The following is a 19,571-nucleotide window of genomic DNA, read 5'->3' on the forward strand; positions in this document are numbered from 1 at the left end:
GAGAACTGCTAAGAAGACCCGCGGCCACTGACTGGATTTAAGATAAGGGGACACTGCTGCTTGCATGCCTTTATTTTTATGATTGTTTGCGGTGGACTGCTTCGCCCTGCTGCTTTTCCGTGCATGCATGTTTCGCCTGTCGCTCCCGGCTTAACTCTCCGACGCCGCTGTGAGTGTATTGCTCGCGGGGAGCTACGGTCCTCTGGTCCCGGTTGGACTTCATCCCCGGGCTGTAGTCGCCCTGTCTGGGCTGTGTGTCGGTGTTTGTGGTTCGGTGTGCGCGCGTGTGTGTGGAGACGGCAGAAGTGTGTAGCAGTTGGGTTGGAGGAGGTTGGGAGGAGGAGCGGGGCAATGATTGACAGGAAAGGGGGAAAAGGACGCGTTTTTCACGGCGCAAAAAAACACCGTCATAAAAAGCCAGGAATGGAGTATTAGAGTGAAGTTTTTCTTGTTACACCCTTTTAGACACATTTGAGGGATGTTGGCCAAGACTTTTAATAGTGTTAAAAGCATGTTAAAAATGATGTCACAATACCTTTAATACCCAATTGTGTGACGTGACCCATTACCAAGGTGATTGCTGCCCCCTTGTGGCTTGGTATATAAGTAACACCCAAAATTAACTAGTCTTCCAACCAAAATAAACCAAAAACACCCACATTGGCTCCAACAAGGGGGTTCTGGGTACCGGGGCCGACCGGACCAAACGGGCCCGGCGGTTCCCCTGAGAGCGTGAGCTCGCTCCAGCATCACAGTGGACACTGGTCATTTCAGGCTCTCGTTGCCGTGGTTACGTGTTCTGGGTGCTGCTGGAGGACCGAACCGGACTAAACCGGACCGGGCCGGATGGTCTTACCTGTAGTCCTTCTCCATGTTGTTGAAGAGCTTCATGAACTCGGCGCTGACCTCTTCTCTGATCTGGGCCTCCAGGACCAGGCGCAGCGCCGCCTCGCCGCCGGGCCACTATGGACACACGGGTCACATGATCCGAACATCCACATGATCCAAACGTCCACATGATCCAAATACCCACATGATCCAAACGTCCACATGATCCAAACACCCACATGATCCAAACACCCACATGATCCAAACACCCACATGATCCAAACACCCACATGATCCAAACACCCACATGATCCAAACTCCCACATGATCCAAACACCCACATGATCCACATGATCCAAACGTCCACATGATCCAAACGTCCACATGATCCAAACGTCCACATGATCCAAACGCCCACATGATCCAAACACCCACACGATCCACACGATCCAAACACCCACATGATTCAAACATATGGAGGTAGATTTGTTTAATTATTATTCAAGCTAATTATTAATTATTCAATCAAAAAATATATTTTCAATTAAAAAAAAGATGCACTTCAATCAAAAAAATATTATTTCAATCAAAGAAAAAAAAAGTGTTTGAATGCAATTTTTTGGGTCTCAATTTTTTTTTTTTGCATTCAAACACTTTTTTTCTTTTATTGAAAATGTTTTTTTAATTGAAAATATTTCTTTATTTTTTAAGCAACTTCTTTTTTGATTAAATGATAAAGACACAAATGTCCTACCCATAATATGGCCCAAACATAAAACAACATTACTTCAATCAAAAAAACTTCACTTCTATCAAAGAGAACATTTCCAATCAAAGAAAAACAGAGTTCAAATGCATTTTCTTGAGTGTCAAATGTTTTTTTTGCATTCAAGCACTTTTTTTCTTTGATTGAAATACATTTTTTTATTGAAATAAATTTTTTTTATTTGAAAATATATTTTTTGATTGAAGCAATCTTTTTTTTGATTGAATAATTAAGAAACAAATCTACCTCCATCCAAACACCCACAGGAAGAGAAGACGAGTCGGTACCGGGACGGTCCTCACCTCCTCCTCGGCTCCAGCCTCCAGCACTGTTCCCTCCATCACACTCTCCTCCTCCTCCTCCTCCTCCTCTTCCTCCTCCTCCTCCTCCTCTTCCTCCTCCTCCTCTTCCTCGTCTTCCTCGTCTTCCTCGTCGTCTTCGTCCTCCAGCACGTCCTCCAGGCTCGTCTCCCAGGCAACCATGGAGCTCTTCCTCCTGCCCCGCCCCGACCTGTTCCAGCGCTCGTCGGGCTCGTCCAGGATGATTGACAGGTCCGTGGGCTGGTGGGCGTCGTCCTCCGGGACGGACGGCCGTGATGTCAGAACCACCACCTGGACAGGTGGAGCTGTCAGTCACCGCTGGGGGGGGGTGTAAACCCTGGTCTGGTCTAATCTAAACCCTGGTCTGGTCTGATCCCTGGTCTGGTCTGGTCTAATCCCTGGTCTGGTCTGGTCTAAACACTGGTCTGGTCTAATCCCTGGTCTGGTCTAATCCCTGGTCTGGTCTGGTCTAATCCCTGGTCTGGTCTGGTCTAATCCCTGGTCTGGTCTAATCCCTGGTCTGGTCTAATCCCTGGTCTGATCTGGTCTGATCCCTGGTCTGGTCTAATCCCTGGTCTGGTCTTAACCCTGGTCTGGTCTAATCCCTGGTCTGGTCTAATCCCTGGTCTGGTCTTAACCCTGGTCTGGTCTTAACCCTGGTCTGGTCTAATCCCTGGTCTGGTCTAATCCCTGGTCTGGTCTAATCCCTGGTCTGGTCTAATCCCTGGTCTGGTCTAATCCCTGGTCTGGTTTTAACCCTGGTCTGGTCTAATCCCTGGTCTAGTCGAAACCCTAGTCTGGTCTGGTCTAATCCCTGGTCTGGTCTGGTCTAATCCCTGGTCTGGTTTTAACCCTGGTCTGGTCTAATCCCTGGTCTGGTCTGGTCTAATCCCTGGTCTGGTTTTAACCCTGGTCTGGTCTGGTCTAATCCCTGGTCTGGTCTGGTCTAATCCCTGGTCTGGTCTGGTCTAATCCCTGGTCTGGTTTTAACCCTGGTCTGGTCTAATCCCTGGTCTGGTCTGGTCTAATCCCTGGTCTGGTCTAAACACTGGTCTGGTCTGGTCTAAACACTGGTCTGGTCTGGTCTAAACACTGGTCTGGTCTGGTCTAATCCCTGGTCTGGTCTGGTTTAATCCCTGGTCTGGTCTAATCCCTGGTCTGGTCTCGTCTAAACACTGGTCTGGTCTAAACCCTGGTCTGGTCTGGTTTAATCCCTGGTCTGGTCTAATCCCTGGTCTGGTCTCGTCTAAACACTGGTCTGGTCTAATCCCTGGTCTGGTCTGGTTTAATCCCTGGTCTGGTCTAATCCCTGGTCTGGTTTAATCCCTGGTCTGGTCTAATCCCTGGTCTGGTCTCGTCTAAACACTGGTCTGGTCTAATCCCTGGTCTGGTCTCGTCTAAACACTGGTCTGGTTTAATCCCTGGTCTGGTCTAATCCCTGGTCTGGTTTAATCCCTGGTCTGGTCTAATCCCTGGTCTGGTCTCGTCTAAACACTGGTCTGGTCTAAACCCTGGTCTGGTCTGGTTTAATCCCTGGTCTGGTCTAATCCCTGGTCTGGTCTAATCCCTGGTCTGGTCTCGTCTAAACACTGGTCTGGTCTAATCCCTGGTCTGGTCTGGTTTAATCCCTGGTCTGGTCTAATCCCTGGTCTGGTCTCGTATAAACACTGGTCTGGTCTAAACCCTGGTCTGGTCTGGTTTAATCCCTGGTCTGGTCTAATCCCTGGTCTGGTCTCGTCTAAACACTGGTCTGGTCTAAACCCTGGTCTGGTCGAAACCCTAGTCTGGTCTGATCTAATCCCTGGTCTGGTCTCGTCTAAACACTGGTCTAGTCGAAACCCTAGTCTGGTCTGGTTTAATCCCTGGTCTGATCTGGTCTGATCTGGTCTGATCTGGTCTGATCTGGTCTGATCCCTGGTCTGGACCCACTTGAAATAGTAAAACGCAGTAAAAGCCCAGAACTGATCCAGAACCAGTCAGAAACCTGGTTTACAGTCTCAGACCAGTCCAGAACCCCCCCGGTTCTAAACCCCTGAATCTTGTTAAAACCTCTTTTAAGTATAAAATAGTGATGCACCGAATCAACAATTAATAACGGCATGTGTAAATGACGCAATCAAACAGCGTGGAGTGAGGGACGTGCGGAGTTAAACACAGCAAACATGTCAGCATGTCAGATCATTACTTGGATGTGGGAAAAAGCAGAGGACACGAGAAATGATCCAGGCTGAGTTGGATTTGGGAAACCGCTTGGTGATGGAGACGGTCACGGGACGCAAAGCGCAGGAGATCGGGGAGAAAGCGCAGAGAAAAGGGAGAGAGCCCGTACTACCGATGCGATGCCTCACTGTCTGATATGTTTGACGAGATCCTCCAAGAAAATAACCCAGATTTTTACAATTATTATACAAGGCTTCAAATTGCAGAGATCAGCCCCACCACGACCCGTTTAACTGGATTTGAACGGGAGAAAATGAAAAAGGATTATGAGAAAAAAATACAATAAGTACAGTAAGAGAAATTATGACTGGCAGTATTTCACTGCACATTTTTTGATTTATGCAATTGTGAAAAAATAAATAAATTAAATAAATTAAATTAAATTAAATTAAATAAATTAAATAATAAATGAAAAACTGCGAAGAACCATTGTTCGGTATTATTCGGTATTCGGCCAAGTGTTTGTTATTATTTTCGGTTTTGGCCACAAATTTTCATTTCGGTGCATCACTAGTATAAAATAATGAAATCCAGGAATCCCGTGTTCAGAACCAGAACCAGAAACCAGTCCAGCAGGTCTGAAACCAGAGATCCCAACAGAGGGGCACGGTGGGGGGAGCACCACGGTCTGGGACAGGCTCCGCCCCCCCCGTCGCCCTGGAGAGGGAGTGGGCGTGGCTACCTTCTGAGCGAGGGCGGAGAACTTGAGCACGTTGAGCGTCTCGTCGATGCAGGACGAGTTCTGGTTGATGTTGACCACCATGGACACGCGGCCGGAACCACAGAAGAAGAACTGCAGGAAGTGGGTGAGCTTGGACTCCCTGAAGGGGACGTGGTGCTGGAACCTGCAGGGGCGGGGGGACAGATCGGTGAGCCGAGGGATGACACAGCGGCGCCACACAGAGACGGGGGGGTCGGGGGGGGTGGGATGGGGTCCTACTTGGCGTTCTGGTTGAGCCGCATGGCGCTGATGCACTTCCCCAGCGTCAGCAGCGAGCTGTTGATGTTCCCCGTCTCCTTCAGCCTCTCGCCGGTGTTGTGGGTCCGGGAGCAGCGTTCCGACCCGGCCAGGTCACACAGGGCCAGCCTGGACAACGAGAGGGCTGTCATGCTGGATTCACACTGAAAGCGTCAAAAATCGCCCGACGCCTGCATCGCGCTGCTTGGTGGATTCACACTATAGTCTGTCGACGCCTGCAGTGGGCGGGGCTAAACCTGCGCTGCAGAACTGGAGGGAACAACGTGCATATAATCTACATCTATCTATATCAGGGGTCGGCAACCCAAAAAGTTGAAAGACCAAAAACACAAAAAACAAATATATCTGGAGCCGCAAAAAATAAAAAAGTCTTGTATAAGCCTTAGAATGAAGGCAACATATGCTGCATGTATCTATATTAGTTATAACTGGGGGAAGATTTTTTTTTCATTATGCAAGACGAAATGTCGAGAAAAAAGTCAGAATGTCGAGATTAATGTTGAAGTACAATCTCGAGAGAAAAAAGAGAAAAAAAGAGAAAAGAAAAGAAAAAAAAAGAAAAAAGAACAAAAGGAAAAAAAAGGTCAAACATTTTTGAAGAAGTTCCAGGAGCCACTACGGCGGCGCTAAAGAGCCACATGCAGCTCTAGAGCCGCGGGTTGTCGACCCCCGATCTATATATAGCTGCACATTTTTAGTTTCCTATTTCACCATGGATCACACTTTTCCTTCTTTATATTTTAGCGTTATTTCCGTATTGTTGTGGTATGGTTTTTAAAGGACCCAAGTGCAGGGAGAGAGAGGGAGGCCAGAGGCAGGAGTTCTCAAAAACAAAAGGATTTAATTCAAAAAAGGCAAAACACAAGGCGCTGCAGAGCAGGATAAACAAAAACCAGGAACAGGGAAAACCGACGAGGAGACATGGAGGGAAGAACCAGTACGGACCGACAGGGAACCAAGGAATGACAAGACAAGATATACTGAAGGGATAACGAGACAAGACGAGACACAGGTGTGGACACAATCAGGGCAGATGGGACACAGGCGGGGCAAGACAGAACTGAAAGTTACAAACACTGGGGGGAAGTGTCAAACCCTGACAGTACCCCCCCCTCAAGGGACAGATCCCAGATGTCCCCAGAGTCCTAACCCAGGGTGGGCGGAGGGGGCCTGGAGGAGGGCCCAGGCCACACACGGCCAAAGTTCCGGGGGCCGACCTCGGGACCGGGCAGACCAGCGAGACCGCTCGGGGGGGCGTCCCCGAGGCCTAGGCCTGGGTCTTGGCGGGGGGCGTGACGGGGATTCTTGGCGTGGCTCGGGGACTTGACAGGGCTCGGGAACCTGACGGGGCTCGGGAACCTGACGGGGCTCTGGGACCAGAGATGAGACAACAGAGGGCTGCGGGACCGCCTCAGGAACAGAGGGCTGCGGGACCGCCTCAGGAACAGAGGGCTGCGGGACCGCCTCAGGAACCGAGGGCTGCGGGACCGCCTCAGGAACAGAGGGCTGCGGGACCGCCTCAGGAACCGAGGGCTGCGGGACCGCCTCAGGAACAGAGGGCTGCGGGACCGCCTCAGGAACAGAGGGCTGCGGGACTGCTTCAGGAACAGAGGGCTGCGGGACCGCCTCAGGAACAGAGGGCTGCGGGACCGCCTCAGGAACAGAGGGCTGCGGGACCGCTTCAGGCACAGAGGGCTGCGGGACCGCCTCAGGCACAGAGGGCTGCGGGACCGCCTCAGGAACAGAGGGCTGCGGGACCGCCTCAGGAACAGAGGGCTGCGGGACCGCCTCAGGATCCGGAGTCGGGGCTGACAGGAGGCGGGGAGCCGGAGTCGGGACTGACAGGATGCGGGGAACCGGAACAGGAGCAGACAGGATGCGGGGAGCCGGCGTCGGGGGGCAGAGGATCCCCGGAGCTGCCCGAGTGGGGACCCGGGTCCGTGGTGCCGGCTGCGGGGGTACCCGGGTCCGAGGTGCCGGCTGCGGGGGTACCCGGGTCCGAGGTGCCGGCTGCGGGGGTACCCGGGTCCGAGGTGCCGGCTGCGGGGGTACCCGGGTCCGAGGTGCCGGCTGCGGGGGTACCCGGGTCCGAGGTGCCGGCTGCGGGGGTACCCGGGTCCGGGGCGCTGGCCCCCCCTCAAGGGACAGATCCCAGATGTCCCCACAGTCCACATCCAGGGCGGGCTGGGGGGGAACACGGGTCCTCGGAGCTGGCTGAGGGGGGGCACGGGTCCTCGGAGCTGGCTGAGGGGGGGCACGGGTCCTCGGAGCTGGCTGAGGGGGGGCACGGGTCCTAGGAGCTGGCTGAGGGGGGGCACGGGTCCTAGGAGCTGGCTGAGGGGGGGCACGGGTCCTAGGAGCTGGCTGAGGGGGGGCACGGGTCCTCGGAGCTGGCTGAGGGGGGGCACGGGTCCTCGGAGCTGGCTGAGGGGGGGCACGGGTCCTCGGAGCTGGAGCAGGAACAGGGAGCGATGCGTCCAGGACCACCGCTAGAGCAGGAACAGGGAGCGATGCGTCCAGGACCACCGCTAGAGCAGGAACAGGGAGCGATGCGTCCAGGACCACCGCTGGAGCAGGAACAGGGGGCGATGCGTCCAGGACCACCGCTGGAGCAGGAACAGGGGGCGATGCGTCCAGGACCACCGCTGGAGCAGGAACAGGGGGCGATGCGTCCAGGACCACCGCTGGAGCAGGAACAGGCTGGGGCTGGCGCCGTCGCTTCCCCTGGGGCTGAGAACCCCCGGGCCCGCCTCGAGCCAGGCGTGTTCCCCAGAAGGGGGGAACAGGCTGGAATGCGTCCAGGACCACCTCGGGAACAGGAAGAGGTGCGTCCAGGGCCCCCACCGGAACAGGCTGGGGCTGGCGCTGACGCCGTCGCTTCCCCTGGGGCTGAGAACCCCCGGGCCCGCCTCGAGCCTGGCAGGTTCCCAGAAAGGGGTCCCCATTTTTCTCTGCCTCTCGGCGGAAGAACTCAAAAAGAGTAATATACTCTCCCGCTGGGTCCATGTTGGTCGGTCCGTTCTGTTGTGGTATGGTTTTTAAAGGACCCAAGTGCAGGGAGAGAGAGGGAGGCCAGAGGCAGGAGTTCTCAAAAACAAAAGGATTTAATCCAAAAAAAGGCAAAACACAAGGCGCTGCAGAGCAGGATAAACAAAAACCAGGAACAGGGAAAACCGACGAGGAGACATGGAGGGAAGAACCAGTACGGACCGACAGGGAACCAAGGAATGACAAGACAAGATATACTGAAGGGATAACGAGACAAGACGAGACACAGGTGTGGACACAATCAGGGCAGATGGGACACAGGCGGGGCAAGACAGAACTGAAAGTTACAAACACTGGGGGGAAGTGTCAAACCCTGACACGTATAGATAAGAGTGAATTTGATGCTCCTTAACAAGGTTGGTCCTGGATCAACAGCAACCGTCAGAACCGTTGGTCCCGGTGAAGCTGCAGTCTGTCTGCGGTAGGGCTGCAACGATTCGTCGACGTTGTCGACAAAAATCAATGATCAAAATTGTCGGCAATGAATTCCATTGTCGACAATTGTCGCCAGAAGTGTTTTTCCAACGGAGTGAGGCGTCTCACTTCAATACAATCTCTGCCGAGAGTCGCGCATGCACGATAGCGTCTCAGCAGCTGCGGGTAATAAAACTTCAAAAGTCGATAATGCATTTGAAGAGAAAGCACGTCGGAGTGTTGAATGAAACGGAATCGCCTTGGTAAGATATTAAGCCTATTTTCATTTGTTAAATTAATTTGTTTCATTCGTTAACTTTGTTTATTTCATGTTATTTATTAGTGTTATTTGAGCCACTCACAGCTACTCTCGTTGCTATAACCTCAATCATAATTGATGCAGCGCGAAAGGCGAAAAAGCTTGTGTGATGACAATGATGGATTTGCATCTAACTTTCAGTCAGGTTTCCTATGAACTGTCAATTATCCATCAAACTCCACAATGATCATGTTTAACATTAAATCAGATAGATTTGTCTGGACATTTCTCTTGCGGGACGGGAGAAGACACTAAATTAATGCATCTCTAATATCATGCGCCGTGCGGGCAGGAATTCTCAGAGTTTTGCGGATGCGGGCGGGAGCAGGATGAAGAAAATAGTCCCGCTATATCAGGACTCTAGTGCCATCTTTCTTGTGTTTATTATCATTTGCCACATAATTAAAGAAACCTCATACTAAATTAATTATCCGATTAGTCGACAAATCGTTTCAATAGTCGGTGACTAGTCGACCATTAAAATAGTCATTAGTTGAAGCCCAAGTCTGCGGTGAGCAGCACTGACACACCGGTCGTAGCGGATTTGGTCATAATGTTTAAACTGTGTTTTGTGATTAATAAGCACGGTTTTTAATTACTTTGCGTTGGATCGATGTAGCAAATAAAATGGTTGGGACCATCCAGCTCCTCAACCATCAGTTACGTGTTTCACATGAGCAGTTCAGGTAAAAACAGCAGTCCAATCAGCAAAAATGTCAGTTTGCTGGATGAAATGTATTAATTCCTGATAAAATAAGTGTGTTAGTGCACAGCTCTGCTCATGTGTGCATGTGAATGAGTGTACGTTTGTGTACATGAAGGTACAATCTGCATTGAGGCTTCGGGAATCCCGGCCTGTGATTGGACGCCGCTGCTCATTTGCATAAAGTTGAGATTGTTCAACTTCAAATTGACGCACTGCTCTCACTGCTCTCACTGCTCTCGCTGCCTCTCGACAGGCACTTTCATAGAAAATTAATGGCAGCCGGCTGGCTATGACGCCCGTGACGCTTTCCAGGGTCATCGCTCGGGTCGGCCGCCGCCGCGGAACCACAAACTAGGAGGAGGAAGGACTTACTCGCTGATGCCGAGGACCCTGGGAACGCCCACGTCGTCCACGCGGAGGATCCGCACCGAGAAGATGCTGTGGCTGTGGACAGAAACGCAGCGGGTTAGCGGGTTAGCGGACCGGGCCGGTCCGGGTCGGAGCAGAACCTCGGAGACGCTCACCTCCTGCTGGACAGCTGGTTCAGTCTGGTGCTGGAGAAACTCTGGTTCTTCTTCCCGATCTTCATCACTCTGTATGCCTCCTCAAAGCTGTCCACCTGGACCCAGCGCAGACCTGACGGACCCGTCCCCCCCACGAGGGTCAGAGGTTAACAAACGGAGGGCAGTACGGGCTCGGTTAGCTCCGCCTACGACAGTGGCAGCAGCTACGGCCGATAAAACCAATAACGGGATTCTGGACGCCTTTTGCGGTGGCTGCCCCTGAGCTGTGGAATAGCTTGCCACTAAATATTAGATCTGCTCAGACCCTAGAGGTTTTTAAGTCTTCTTTGAAAACGTATTTATTTTCTTTGGCTTTTGGTGTACGGTGAGTAGTGGCTACATCTGTGAGAAGTGATTGTGCACTTTGTGTGTCTGTTCTTTGCCGTCTATTTTCTATTTTTTATTACTATTTTATTGATCATTCTAGCATGTTAGTGATTTTATTGTTTCTACACTTTGTACTGTATTTTCTTTTGGTATTGTTTCATTTTATTGTATACTGTACAGCACTTTGGTCGACCTCAGTAATTTTTAAATGAGCTATATAAATAAAATTGACATTGACATAAATAAAAGCTTTTACGATAAAGTAAACTACCTGGTGACGTTGTTTACGAAACTTCCTGACAAAAGAAACTTATAAAAAATACTGTATATAAAATGAAAACAGCCCGGCCCAACCAGCTGCTTTGTTGTTTAAAACGTACCGCAGGTGCAGAAACACACCTGCTGTTCTCCAGCTGAGGGGGCGGGGCCTCCAGCAGCACTGGCGGCTCGTCGAGAAGAGTGACAACGACGCCGGTTTTCCCCTTTAGCACCGTTAATAACGCCTGAAAATTTAAGTCACTTAAAGGGAAAGTTTCGTTTTTTACAACCTGGACCTTATTTCTGGCATTTTTTATGGTCGTATACTCACCCAGAAAAGTTTGGTGTCATTTGGAGTCCTTCGGAAGATATATATATATATATATATATATATATATATATATATATATATATATATATATATATATATATCGGACACAGACGATGCAACGTCTAAATAACACATTATTGCCACGAAACTCGTTCATTTCTTTTGCCCACTCTTGCTACATCTTAGTCCCCAGGTTTTTATTCAGTTAAACACATAATAACTCACTAACAACAAGGAAATCAGTTTGTAAACAAGACCTCTGAACTCATGACGTCATCTCTGTGCGCGCGTCCCAGACACAGCTCCGTGTACAGCTGGAGTTCGCTACTGTTAGTTTACTGTTAGTTATTTGAAACATGTCTGAATATTTGTCAAATTCTGAGGTTGTGGACGACGACTTTGAATATGATGGACGTCCTTACCGTTTTCTAGTCTAAGTTACCGTTTTAAGTCTAGCTGTACCTGTCCGGGATGCGCGCACAGAGATGACGTCATGCATCTTTCCTCAGAGAAGGAGGAAAGCAACCAAATTCTGCAGTGTCTGTACAGCCGCCCGGATGAGCCGTCCAGTCTGATGTGGATCTACGAGCCAATAAGATTCTGCTCTCGTCTTTACGTAACGACGGGCGCGATTTACATCGGTTGGCCTCCGATGCGTGAAACCACGGCCACAATTAACTCCGCCGGCCGGAGCTTCCGCCATTTTTTCGTAGCGGTGTATCGCGTCATTCAGGCAGCCAATCAGCACAGAGCCTCATTATCATAGCCCCGCCCACTCAGAATCCTGCATAGATAATGAGGTTAGAGAATGGGAAGATAAAGACATGGCTCAGAGGCTGAATTTCTAATTTATTTAGCAAAAACAATCAAAAGCTTGTTTTTAAGACATTCAAGGCCTGTCTAAAATAGGTATTTGATGCCATAATAGGTCCCTTTTAAAAAAAATAAAGATTCACTAGCAGCCGGGTCCGATTACGAAACTTCTAAATAGGGAATCAATCATAGGAATCGCTAAGTTTAAGAGTTTTAAAGTAAATCACCTCCATGTGTGGCGTTTTTGCGGTCGTTTTTGAGTTGGGGTGCGGGGAAGGGGCCCGCGGCAGCACAGGCTGCTCGCTGAGAAGAGCAAGAACAACGCAAGCCTTCAGGTTAGCGCCTACCAACGTCTACAACGACCCCGCGGTCGGATCGGGACGCCGCGAGGGGGAGGGGCCTGGACTCCTCCAGGGTTTCAGACCCGTGTTACCTTTGATGAAGGAGTTTCCCTTGATGTCCTGGGACAGACGCAGCACCGTCCTCTTCTGGTGTCCGCTGGGAACCTGAACAGCAGGAATCAATAACTGATCAAATAACTGATCAATCCAACAACGTGCATCCGATTTATACTTTATTTAGCGTTAAAGGAAGGAATGTGAAGCGTTTAGCGGCCGGAGGCTCTCACCGGCTCCAGCAGGTCGTGGATGTTCTCGTTGTAGATCTCGCAGAACGAGACCCAGACGGAGAAGCGGACGTTGGGCGACACGTCCAGACAGACGCTGTCGGCGTCGGAGACGCTGCAGCTGCTGCTGCTGAGAGAGGAACCTGCAGAAACCTTCAGTTACCTCCAGCCTGACATCACAACGGACTTATGTTCATACTCAACAAAGACCACCGACCTTCGAGGAACGCCGACCGCCCGAACGTCACACTCTTGTCCTTCTGCGGAGAGAGGGCACACGCGCTCTTTAGCACTTAGTTTAGTTTATTTAGCACATACAATAAAAATAATATCACACAAATAAGTGCAGTTAAAAGAAACTGTGCAGGGAGGAGCGAGCAAGCCAGTAGGATTATGAGGAGCCCCCACCTAATAACATTTAACAGTATAGTTATGAGGATACAAAATCATAAAAAAAAAAATTGCATGCAGAACATGAATGAAAATAAAAATTACTGTTGAACTATAAAGACATGATCATGAAAATATGAATATTATGCTGAACAAGTGGCAACACAGAATATAGAGTACAAAAGAAACATTAACAGTGGGAAAAGCAAGAGCTTTCTTGACTACACTGTTGAATTAAATGTCCACTGACTGTAATGATATAGATATGAAACTAGTAAAGAAGATAATCAGAGGGATTTCTAAACCACTAACATACATTTGCAATTTATCATTTCAAACCGGTAAATTTCCTGATGGCATGAAAATAGCTAAAGTGATACCAATATTTAAAGCTGGGGACAGACACAACTTCACGAATTATAGACCTGTTTCTTTACTTCCTCAAGTCTCCAAAATTTTAGAAAAACTTTTCAACAATAGATTAGATGCATTCATTGAAAAACACTGTCTACTCAGTGACAGTCAATACGGATTTAGAGCAAACAGATCAACAGCTATGGCATTGATGGATTCTATTGAGGAAATAACGAATTCTATAGATGCATATAATTATGTAGCTGGGGTATTTATAGATCTTAAAAAAGCATTTGATACTATCAATCATGATATATTATTTAATAAATTAGAACGATATGGGATTAGAGGAATAGTATTAAATTGGGTGCAAAGCTATTTAAGTGATAGGAAACAATTTGTGAAGTTGGGTGAGTCTGTGTCCACATGCTTGAGCATTGCTTGTGGGGTCCCACAGGGGTCAGTACTGGGTCCGAAATTGTTTATTTTGTATATAAATGATATGTGTGATGTATCTAATATCTTCAAAATGGTAGTTTTTGCAGATGACACAAATATATTTTGTTCTGGAAAAAACTTACAGGAGCTATTGGACAAGGTCACATCTGAATTATATAAGTTGAAAAGGTGGTTTGATAAAAATAAATTGTCGTTAAATCTGGCTAAAACTAAACTAATGTTATTCAGTAATTATAAGATAGATAATCAGGTAAAAATACAGTTAGATGGTGTTGAAATTGAGAGAGTTTCAGAAAACAAATTTCTTGGGGTAATAATTGATGATAAAATTAGCTGGAAATCTCATATAAAATATATACATAATAAATTATCTAGAAGTGTCTCAGTTTTAAATAAAGCTAAGCACTTATTAAATTATAACTCACTACGCATGCTATACTGTTCCCTGGTTTTGCCATACTTGAACTACTGTACAGAGGTCTGGGGAAATACTTATAAATCATCACTGAATGTATTAACTATACTCCAAAAACGAGCTATAAGAATAATACATAATTCTGGATATAGAGATCATACTAATAGATTATTTTCAAATTCATATCTTTTAAAATTTAAAGATATTATTGAATATAAAACTGCCTTGATAATGTATAAAGCAAGACATAATCAACTCCCTAGGAATATTCAGGGGATGTTCTTTGATAGAGAAGGGGGGTATAATTTAAGGGGGGAATTAAATCTAAAAACCAGAGTGGCTCGGACAACACTTAAAACCTGCTCTATTTCAGTATGCGGAGTCAAGCTATGGAACAGTATAGATGTAGAACTCAAGCAATGCTCAAGTATGAACCAGTTCAAAAAAAGATATAAAGAATGCATTATTATGAGATATAGACAGGAAGAGTTACATTAAAAAAAAAATAGCGTGTTAGATAGTTGAATTTGTATGATGTATGTATGTTGACTATGATATATGCCAAAGGTTCTAGTTAAATGTATAATATATAAAGTATAATGTATTGCTCCATGGTGTATATTGAGTATTGTAATGTATGGAGAATATGAATATGTGTGTGTGTGTGTGTGTGTGTGTGTGTGTGTGTGTGTGTGTGTGTGTGTGTGTGTGTGTGTGTGTGTGTGTGTGTGTGTGTGTGTGTGTGTATGTATGTATGTATGTATGTATGTATGTATGTATGTATGTATGTATGTATGTATGTATGTATGTGTATATGTATACGGCTTAATTTAGGGTGGCGATTATATTTTGTGTTGTAAATAACCGGGGCAGGGCTAAATAAGTTTTTTTAACTTCTCCCTGCTCCATTTCGAGCATGCAAAAAAAGGAAAAAAAAAAAAAAAAAAGAAAGCCAGTGAGGCACGTTTTTGTTTATGATTGTTATGATTTGTATTATACTGTATTTATCATGATTATTATTTAACTATTGTTCTTTGGTTAAAATATATATTTTTTAGCATGTTCGAAATAAAGTTTTTCATTCATAAAGTTTTTCATTCATTCATTCATTCATTCATTCATTCATTCATTCATTCATTCATTCATTCATTCATTCATTCATTCAAATGTTCTCTTGAGCAACTTTTGAAGATGGATAGGGACCTACAATTGTGTGCAATCTGGTACCAACTATTCCAGACTTTGACACCTCTATACCTCAATAAAAATTGGCTTCTAGATTCCAGACATTTCGGCGGATGTAGGCGAGGGCCTGCCGAGTTGAGTAAGAATGAAATTGAGAGTTTGTAGCAAAGTATGTCCTAAAGTGCTCAGGAACATTTCCTTCTGAGGAAAATATCTTGTAAAGAAAAATGCATATTTGGTAACTGTTGATGTCATAAATAGTAAGAATCTGGAGATTTGTAAATAAGGTAGCAGCAGTAGCATCCCAGACAGATCGAGATGCAAGTCTTACAAAACGATTCTGGAGAATTAAGATTTTATGGAGAGTAGTGCACTCGAGAGTGCACTCGCCCTCACTCGGGTGAGTGCACTTCCTGTGGGCGGGGCTCACCTCTTTGAGCAGCTTCAGCAGGTTCTTCCTGCCGTTGCTCTCGGCCACCTGCTGCTCCGGAGTCAGCCTGATGAAGTCTCGGCAGCGCTGAGGCTTCAGGTCGCTGCGGCTGTACAGCCGGCCCTCGATGCTGTTGAACACCAGCGACAGGGACCGCGGCAGCAGCCCCGAGTCGTGGTCCGGTCCTGAGACACCGGCAGAGACAGACCGTACATTTAAAACGCCATTTCAAAACTAAAGGATCCTAATCATGAGAGTTCAACGTAGATCTGAGTATCATCTGCATAAGCTGTGACGAGAGACCTGAAGATGGTGGAGAATATGAAACAGGAGCGAGGAGCCCCAGAACTGATCCCTGTGGGACTACGGTTGTCCTGGTGTTTCTTAAAGATTCATATTCAAAACTCGTTAGAAGTAAAGTTGTTTTCGTCAACCAAAATTATGACTAAATATCGTCGTCAACGAACCTTTATCACCTGAGTAAAACGAGCCACAATGAAAACGCTGGTCATGTGACGATAACGATAATTAAATATATAATGCAATATTGTAGAGGAATAAAAAACCGACTAAAATGTAGATTACAAGATAAAAACTCTGCTAAAATGTGTCTTCATTTTCGTTGACCGAACCGAGACAAAATGCTCCAACAAAGATCCTTAATATCCATTTTTAAGTAGTTAGAGGCTGATGCCGTTAACGCAGAGCTCTAGGTTCACGTCAATTAAAAATAAAGTTACATAGAGAAACGCGGGGATCTGCTCTGGGGCTGGAGAAGAAGAAGAAGAGAACATCTTTGGATACACTTTCCTGCATAGACGTGGAAAAGAAAATCCAATGTGTTGTGGAAAAAGAAAAAGTACCGTATTTTCTGCACTATAAGGCGCACCTAAAAGCCTTTAATTTTCTCAAAAACCGGCAGTGCGCCTTATATATGATCATTACGGTAATTTCTGTTATTGTAGTCAGGGGGATTGTGGGTAATGTAGTTGGTGTCGCCGATGTAATGGCGCTAAAAACGCCAGGAATCGTCACAGACGTTCAAGACAACAGCAGCGATGCTGACTCGTATCATGGCGACTTTGACGAGACGGAGCAAAGCTGCTTTTTATTTTGTTAATAAAGTTTGACAAACGGTACTTTTCTTCTTGTTTTTTTTTTTTGCATTTGCTGTAGGATTTTGTAGCATTTGCTGTAGCGCAGCTCCATCAGGTAGATACTAACTCAACCCCAGCCACTATAGTACAGTATTTTGCCAGATATTTAGTGCGCCCTATAGTGCGGAAAATACAGTAAAATAAATATATATGTTGTAAACTCAAATTAGAGTCTTCTGTATCTGGAATGAATGTATTCTTGATTCTATAAGGCAACAATAATATAATAAGAAGATAACCTTGTTTGAATTGCAAAATGGGTTTGGCTAAATACAATCTTTGACTAAAACGAGACTAAAATGGTCCTGGACAATTCTGACTAAAATAAGACTAAAATGCTCAGACTTGACTGAAACTTGACACGACTAAAAGGAGAATGAACGTGACTAAAACTAATCAAAACTAAAATGGCAGCTTGATCCAAAGACTAGAGTGACACAGGCTGACAGAAACAACAGTAGTTGGGAGTGTGGTTCTGACCCAGAAAGGTGAAGGTCTTCCCGGCGTTGGTGACGCCGTATGTGAACACCAGGCAGTTCCCCCCGTGAAGAACGTCTTGGACCGAGCTGCGGACTGAACTCTCGAACACGTTCCTCTGGCTGGACTCCGGACCGAACACCTAGACGGGGACACGGCGGGTGAGCAGGCGCTTCACGGCAGCGTCAGCAGCAACGGGCGGGTCGGGGTACCTGGGTGAAGGAGAACCTCTGGCCCGTCTGTGGGAGGGACCGGTCACTCTGCCCGTTTGACGGACAGCTCCTGGGAGCCTTGAGCACCACGGTGTCCGGGCCCTCGATGGTCACGCAGTCCTGCGGAGAACACAGCTGTAATCTGCTGGATGTGTTAATACAGGACTGTCTCAGAAAATTAGAATATTGTGATTTTCTGTAATGCAATTACAAAAACACAAAATATCATACATTCTGGATTCATTACAAATCAACTGAAATATTGCAAGCCTTTTATTATTTTAATATTGCTGATCATGGTTTACAGTTTAAGAAAACTCAAATATCCTATCTCAAAAAATTGGAATATTCTGGGAATCTTAAACTGTAAGCCATAATCAGCAATATTAAAATAATAAAAGGCTTGCAATATTTCAGTTGATTTGTAATGAATCCAGAATGTATGACATTTTAGTTGTTTTAATTGCATTACAGAAAATAAAGAACTTATATTCTAATTCTAATCACAATATTCTAATTTCCTGAGACAGTCCTGTACGTTTCTTGGAGTGGTTATTGACCATAAGCTGTGCTGGAAGCCTCACGTCAACTTCTTAAAAAACAAAATATCAAAAACCATTGCAATTCTATATAAATGTAAAAATATTCTAACATTAAACTCACTAAAACTCCTGTATCAATCTTTAATAAAACCATATATTAAAACCAATTATTTATAGATACAAATGAGCTCAACTTCAAAACTGCAGAGCTCATGTTCTAAATCAACAATAACATGCTGCCAGACTGTATCCAAAACATGTTTAATTTAAGACCAAGCCATTCCAACCTCAGAGGGGAGAGCAGATACAGGAAATCAACAATCAGAACCAACACCAAACTGAGATGCTACAGTGGCAACGGTGGAAGTTTGGAATAAGTTGGAGAGGGATTTGAAATCATGTACAACCTTAACCTTATTTAAAATAACATTGAAGAGAAGGATGATTTCTCTATACCAAAGTAAAGAGCGGTGATGCTTACTATGTTGATTTGGCGATTCATTTATTTGGTGATTTGATTTGATTATTCAAAGATGAAGGAAACATGTAGACTGCACCTTTTTTCTTTCTTATTTCTCGAGGTTCAAGGAATCTTTGTTATCCCCATGGAGGCAATTTGTTTTACAGCTCGCAGTCATACTTATCTCTTACTTCTTGCTTTTATTTCATTACTTTAAATACTCCTTTTAAGGGTAGGCAATCAATAAGCTTTGCTTCAGCCTACACCTTTTTCAGTCTGGATGTTATTTGTATATTGGAAACTTGTTTTTTGTCATTTTTTCTTTGAACAGTGTATTTGTTTCTTGTTGTCATTTTTTATTTTATTTTAAATTTTGTAAAAGCTATTTCGTTGTTGGTTCATCTCAGCAAGTGGCTGGCGTACGTGAACAAATCTGGTTCCTAAAGGAAGGAAACGCGAGGGAGTCTAGCAGGAGTGTTAATCAAGCATAAACATCATCAGAGAAACTGAAACAGGACTAGATCCGTCTGGTGGAAGTGAAAACTGGAACTCTAGGAAACCTCTCACCCTCCACAAGACTGAGGTTCCTGTTTCCAGAGGAACGTTCAGACGGACTCGCTAGTGCCCTCATGTGGACGTGCTGCTGAACAAGAGTCTGTACGAGGACACGTCTCAGGAACAGGTTTGGACGATGAGGCGCCCCCGACTCCCCTGTTTGATTGTGTACCCGTCTGACAGGTGTGTGTTACCTGGGGCTCCCCGTTGTCGCTCTCCGCTGCAGTGAACGGCCGAACCCTCAGGTAGACCTGCAGGTTCTCAGACCGGGACTGGACGCCCTCCTGCACAGACAGCATCAGTTTATTTTATTATTTATTTATTTTTATATTCAGCACAGTATAAAAAAAACAGAACAAGTAATATACAAATGTAAAAAAGAGATTGGTAATGTGCTAGGCTGAAGCAAAAAGCCCAA

General features: G+C 46.2%; 1 protein-coding gene across 1 annotated transcript in view; it reads right to left on the reverse strand.

The window, feature by feature from the left end:
- Positions 1-19,571, reverse strand: part of LOC133419764 (kinesin-like protein KIF20A) — a 39,027-nt gene that overhangs the window by 14,353 nt on the left and 5,103 nt on the right. Inside the window, exons 3-15 of the mRNA XM_061709178.1 lie at positions 19,348-19,437; positions 17,597-17,716; positions 17,388-17,526; positions 15,751-15,935; positions 12,735-12,777; positions 12,521-12,660; positions 12,326-12,398; positions 10,125-10,236; positions 9,973-10,044; positions 5,075-5,221; positions 4,817-4,979; positions 1,939-2,205; positions 857-948 (exon numbers count right to left, since the gene is read on the reverse strand). Of these exons, the coding sequence (XP_061565162.1) occupies positions 857-948; positions 1,939-2,205; positions 4,817-4,979; positions 5,075-5,221; positions 9,973-10,044; positions 10,125-10,236; positions 12,326-12,398; positions 12,521-12,660; positions 12,735-12,777; positions 15,751-15,935; positions 17,388-17,526; positions 17,597-17,716; positions 19,348-19,437 (1,643 nt within the window). The remainder of the gene's footprint in view (positions 1-856; positions 949-1,938; positions 2,206-4,816; positions 4,980-5,074; positions 5,222-9,972; positions 10,045-10,124; positions 10,237-12,325; positions 12,399-12,520; positions 12,661-12,734; positions 12,778-15,750; positions 15,936-17,387; positions 17,527-17,596; positions 17,717-19,347; positions 19,438-19,571) is intronic.

The sequence above is a fragment of the Cololabis saira genome, chromosome 19, assembly GCF_033807715.1.
Source record: "Cololabis saira isolate AMF1-May2022 chromosome 19, fColSai1.1, whole genome shotgun sequence".
NCBI lineage: Eukaryota > Metazoa > Chordata > Actinopteri > Beloniformes > Belonidae > Cololabis > Cololabis saira.